This window comes from Borostomias antarcticus, assembly GCF_949987555.1.
Source record: "Borostomias antarcticus genome assembly, chromosome: 20".
Taxonomy (NCBI): domain Eukaryota; kingdom Metazoa; phylum Chordata; class Actinopteri; order Stomiiformes; family Stomiidae; genus Borostomias; species Borostomias antarcticus.
Window position 1 is genome coordinate 2,141,886 of NC_140253.1, and position 6,133 is coordinate 2,148,018.

Sequence of the window (6,133 nt, forward strand, 5' to 3'; positions counted from 1 at the left end):
TACATGATATACTAGTACTGAGTTTGCAGTTTTCTTTATAGTGTTTTCAAACAAATCCAGATAAATCCAATAACATCCACAATTATTTCAGAGGTGAAAGCGACACATTTTACAAATATATAAATACATTTATTTCTCATGACAATTCAGAAATTACACATCAAGACATCTGCAAATCCATACAATACACACAAAGAGCAAATCCATACATTACACACAAAGAGCAAATCCATACAATACACACAAAGAGCAAATGTGTAACTGTATGTGCGTGTCTGTGTGGATGTGTGTGTGTGTGTGTATATATATATATATATACAGAGAGAGAGAGAGATAGGGGAAGAGAGGGGGGGGAGAGAGGGGGGGGGGAGAGAGGGGGGGGGAAGAGAGAGAGAGGGGCAGAGAGAGAGAGGGGCAGAGAGAGAGAGAGAGGGGGGGAGAGAGGGGGGGGAGAGAGAGAGGGGGAGCGAGAGAGAGAGGGGGGGGGGAGCGAGAGAGAGAGGGGGGGGGTGCGAGAGAGAGAGAGGGGGGGGGAGAGAGCGAGAGAGAGAGAGGGGGGGGAGAGAGCGAGAGAGAGAGGGGCAGAGAGAGAGAGGAGGAGAGAGAGAGAGAGAGGGGGGGGAGAGAGAGAGAGGGGGGGAGAGGGAGAGGGGGGGGAGCGAGAGAGAGAGAGGGGGGGAGCGAGAGAGAGAGAGGGGGGGGGGAGCGAGAGAGAGAGGGGGGGGAGAGAGAGAGGGGGGGAGAACGAGAGAGGGGGGGGGGAAGGAGAGAGGGGGGGGAGAGAGAGAGAGGGGGGGGGAGAGAGAGAGAGGGGGGGGGGAGAGCGAGAGAGGGGGGGGGAGAGAGAGAGAGGGGGGGGGGGAGAGAGAGAGAGGGGGGGGAGAGCGAGAGAGAGAGAGAGGGGGGGGGAGAGAGCGAGAGAGAGAGGGGCAGGGAGAGGGGGGGGAGAGAGGGGGGGGGGGGGAGAGAGGGGGGGGGGGAGAGAGAGAGGGGCAGAGAGAGAGAGATATGGGGGGGGGGGGAGATATAGGGGGGGGGGGAGAGAGAGAGGCTACATCTTCTCGTAGCTGAGTTCATGTCCGCAGGTGGAGCAGGTCTTCCTGTAGAGGTCCTCCTCCTGGTCCAGCAGCTCCTCTGGGCCGTACTGGTGCTGGTGGACGCTGGTGTCCTTAGTCCACATGCTGCTCCTCACCTGCCGCCGCAGCTCTGCTCACACACACACACACGCATACACACACACACACACACACACACACGCACACACACACACACACACACACACGCACGCTCGCAAAGTAAGCACTTCGCCAGCCTCCAATCCAGTCAGACTTTGTCAGTTAACGTTGACGCAGGCGTGAGCCAGCTGCGAGCGTGCTGACCTTTGACCTTCTTGTTGAAGCGTTTCTGTTTCTGCAGCTCTCTGTTCTCCTCCCGAGTCTCCTTAGCCTCCTCCAGGGCCTCTTCAGAACCCCACACCTCCATACACCGCTTCTCCACCTACACACACACACACACACAGAGATACACGCAAGAACACACACACACAATTGAGTGAAACAGATCTGAATGGATGCAGCAAGGTATGAATCACATTCTGAAACACACACACACGCGCACACACACACACACGCACGCACACGCACGCACCTGCAGTTTGAGGTAGAGCTTCATGTCTCCCCAGTGGGGGTGATGAGGGTTCTTCTTGAGGACGAACCTCAGGGGCGGCTCCCTCAGGTCCAGGTCGCAGTCCTTCAGCAGATACTGCTGCTTGGCCTCGGTGCGGGAGACCAGCTTGTGCTTCACATCACTGTCCCTGGAGGGAGGGGGAGAGGAGGGGGGAGAGGAGGGGGAGACGGAGGGGGGGGGAGAGAAGGAGGGAGGGGGAGAGGAGGGGGAGACGGAGAGAGGGGAGAGAAGGAGGGAGGGGGAGAGGAGGGGGAGACAGAGAGAGGGAGAGAAGGAGGGGGAGACAGAGAGGGGGGGGAGAGAAGGAGGGAGGGGGAGAGGAGGGGAAGACAGAGAGAGGGGGAGAGAAGGAGGGAGGGGGAGAGGAGGGGAAGACAGAGAGAGGGGAGAGAAGGAGGGAGGGGGAGAGGAGGGGAAGACAGAGAGAGGGGAGAGAAGGAGGGAGGGGGAGAGGAGGGGGAGACAGAGAGAGGGAGAGAAGGAGGGGGGGAGAGAAGGAGGGAGGGGGAGAGGAGGGGGAGACAGAGAGAGGGGAGAGAAGGAGGGAGGGGGAGAGGAGGGGGAGACAGAGAGAGGGAGAGAAGGAGGGGGAGACAGAAAGGGGGGGGAGAGAAGGAGGGAGGGGGAGAGGAGGGGAAGACAGAGAGAGGGAGAGAAGGAGGGGGAGACAGAGAGAGGGAGAGAGAATGAGGGAGGGGGAGAGGAGGGGAAGACAGAGAGAGGGAGAGAGAAGGAGGGAGGGGGAGAGGAGGGGAAGACAGAGAGAGGGAGAGAGAAGGAGGGAGGGGGAGAGGAAGGGAAGACAGAGAGAGGGAGAGAGAAGGAGGGAGGGAGGGAGAGAGGAGGGGAAGACAGAGAGAGGGGGAGAGAAGGAGGGAGGGGGAGAGGAGGGGGAGACAGAGAGAGGGAGAGAAGGAGGGGGGGGAGAGAAGGAGGGAGGGAGAGAAGGAGGGAGGGGGAGAGGAGGGGGAGAGAAAGAGGGAGGGGTGAAGACAGCGACAGGTAGATGTGAGTCATAATAATAAGCAGCAGAAGTAGGTTGGATCATTTGAATGCGTTCAAAACGGCGCTTGATTTCAGACCCGGTGCGTATGTCTGTGTGGAGACGTTATAGTGACGACGCACGGGACCGAGAGGCTTTTCTTTTTTTTACCGGCACGCATCGCAGATGGCCAGGTCGAAGCTGTTGCTGAGGTAGGAGTCCATGAAGGGCTTGTCACAGTCGTCACACACCAGGTAGTCCGGCTGAATCACAGGGGCTGAGGGGAGGGACGGGGAGACAGGAGAGTGTGTCTGGGTCTGTTTACGTCTCTGTGTGTGTGTGTGTGTGTGTGTGTGTGTGTGTGTGTGTGTGTGTGTGTGTGTGTGTGTGTGTGCCAGTTCTAGGAGATGAGAATGGGCGAGGTGGCTCTCCAAGGACACTGAACATGTCTCCTTTCCTATGCTCTCGCACAGCTGTTTAGCTAGTAGCCTAATCTTAATCGTGCCAGATCAGTAAAGGCTGGGGCAACTCTTGAGTGATGGTTGCGAGTTTGGACCTTTAACTAACCTATCAACCAGCAGGAAAAGTAGCGGCTAGTGACCGGAACGGACGGTAAGATAACCCCTTCCCGGTGATTACCTGGCTGATGCACCACTTTCACGGTTCTTTGCTCGTCCTCCGCTTCTCCCTCTTCGTCGATGAAGAATCCAGCTCCGGAATCGATCGTCCTGGCGACTTTGGCCGAAGTCGCACCTTCGACCGGTCTGCTGGCCAGTCGGGCTTGCCGTAGCATCAGCGCCCGCTGGCGGTTCCGCTCGATCTTCGCTCTGACCGCGGCGGACAGTTCCACGGTCTTCTTCGGCTCCGACGGACCGTCAGCATCCTCCGGTGTGGGCTGCTCTAGCAAATCCATTCGGTTAGCACTAACTAAAGTTAGCTATCTAGGTAACTAGCTGCTCATTAGGAGATTCGGGTTGACGATCTGCACAGTCTCGAACGTTATATAATTACGGAAGGGGCAGCATTTGTTCGTGGATGTCGGATTGGCAGGTGGTAAGTTTGGTTATCTGGTGATCCGCCGGTTGTACATCTTGAGCTCGCTTCCGGTTTCACGACCTCCAATTCAAACTTCAAAATAAAGGTTCCGCCTGACACTGGGGAATCAATATTGAGCTATGATCAATCATCACGTTTGAGTAGCCTTGATAAATTCAAGGTAGTTTGAACTACATTGTGTTTGTAATATTCGGCATTAGGCATTAGGAAGATAGTAGCGACTAGTGAATTTAGAATAGCATGCGGCATTAGGAATCACATACTGTAATTCTCGGTTTTACCAGCAGGCGGTGCCATTTGATCATGTTATCTGCTGATTCCATTGCCTTCTGTTTCCAGTCAGTTCTTGGCTGCAGGGTTACAGCGTGCATACTTGTATAGTGTACTTAAGGCTATATGGAGGTGCCACTTACTTTTCATGGACACACAGTATACCCCCTTCTTAACCACCACTGATGTAAAAACGGTAGAGTATTGCCAGTATTCATCATACCATTAATTTATTCATCTACCCATTCATTCATTCATTCATTCAGTAGTAATAGTAAAAAGTAATATTTTGGCTACAGAGGCTCAGGCAAACATTCCTGTTCAGTATTGGCGCAAAGCGCATTGTGTTGCCTCTGGGTATGAAATGCGCTATACAAATAAAGCTTTGATTGATTGATTGATTGATTGATTGATTGGCATCAAGTATGTAGTAAGGCGTATCGTTTGTTCTTAGAAAGACCAGACATCCATTCAAATTCAAATTTCTTTTGTTTTTATTACCATGTGACATGTATCACCATGTGATATGTGGTCGATTTTACAGAATCATACAGGATTCAAGTAATACATGATTATGTTTTCATATTTAACATTACATTATGGGAGATACAAAAGCATTGCCATTCATTGCGACTCCCGCGCCATCAGCCCTATTCACATTACTGACAGCCCGTCTCTGTACCTGTTCACACCATAGGTATTACACGTATGTCACCTGTAGAAAGCCTTCATAAAGCCTCTATTAGCGCTACATAAATGCATCTATAACCTTATGTCATGCTTATAAAGGGATCATAAATGTGCCATAATTGTGTGACATGTATTATTCTTTATTCAGACATAACGACCAGTGTCAAAATGTGGCACGAGCCACTACGCCGGACGAGACATAAACCTGTGATCAGTTCTAGATGCTTTGTGACACATTTCTGTAGTTCTTATAGAGGTTGTACTAAGGCTTATTGAAGCCTTTGTAAACGGCACTTCATCTAAAGCAGGAACGGTAGTTGCTACTTGAAACATGTCGACTTAAACTGCGTTTTGACTCTGTCCTCTAAAGGTGTTGTGCCCCCTGTAGGGCTGGTGCTGTAAGTACATCATCAGGATTTGATAATCAGGAAAACCCTGGGTGATCTAAAGAAGGGAAGTATGTATTTATATATCTTAATCAAATGTATATGTTAACATAAAAATGACTTTACACATGAGAAAAAAAACATTGACATGATGTTATTAACAATGTTAAAATAGTTAGAGGGGTGGGTACAGTATATGGGGAGCAGGGGCACTCATAAAAGACTTGTGTTACTATTTTTTACAGTATGCTATTTGAAGATGAACTACTGTTCAATCAGTCTGATCAATAATCAAAATGAAACAACATTTTTTTTATCAGAAGCTTTGTCGACATCGCCACCTTTGAACAAAAAAAAACTTATCCTAGAAGGAGGGGGATGGAAAGTTGAGGTGGAGATCCTTTTATTGTGAGGGATTGAGAACTTAAACGCAGGTGAGTTCAATCTGGCAACTGTGTGCACCGTTTTGCAATGGTTTCCAGGTTGAACAATCTGTTTCCTTTAAAACTGTGAAACTGCGTGGGGCTTTGAGCAACGGGCTTTGAGGTAGGTTTTCTCTTGTTTGGTGGGTGTGTCAGAGGTGTTACCCAATCAGCAGACTGATATATAATCCCCGTTGTGTATCTTCTCAGCTGCCATTTGTGCAACGCTAGCATAACACACAGGGTGTTCAAGGCACCACTGTTTCCGTTTCAATAAACGTTTTGCAACGTTTTGTCGGGGATGAACTCACGTCTGGCCAGGAATTCTGACTCACACCTGCTTGCTTTGAATAGAGAAAACTGTTTACGCTAAAAGTCATCTATATCTGTTCCCAGGTGGCAGCAAATACACAATCAAGTGAATGTGGGAGTTAGATCCAATCATTTAAGGTTCAATGCACCTTTGAAAAGATTAAAGTCTGTTTTATATTTGTATGAGAATTACTTTAAAAGATATTTCCGCTGCACCCAGCTTTCCTGGTCAGATACCATAGACAATGAATCTCATCATCTGACAGGTCTGCAGCCTATTTCCTGTTTTACAAAAGTGATGTTACAACAGTGACCTAACAGGCTACAGT

The 6,133-nt window shown here is 50.5% G+C and overlaps 1 protein-coding gene across 1 annotated transcript; it reads right to left on the reverse strand.

Annotated features, from left to right (window-relative positions):
- Positions 1-1,051: 1,051 nt before the first annotated feature.
- Positions 1,052-3,669, reverse strand: xpa (xeroderma pigmentosum, complementation group A; the record flags this gene model as incomplete). Its single annotated transcript, XM_084454545.1, has 5 exons — positions 3,308-3,669; positions 2,840-2,945; positions 1,648-1,813; positions 1,380-1,497; positions 1,052-1,206 (listed from the first exon to the last, which is right to left on the reverse strand). Exons 1-5 carry the CDS (start codon positions 3,579-3,581, stop codon positions 1,052-1,054), a joined length of 819 nt encoding a protein of 272 aa, XP_084310671.1. The 5' UTR covers positions 3,582-3,669.
- Positions 3,670-6,133: the final 2,464 nt, after the last annotated feature.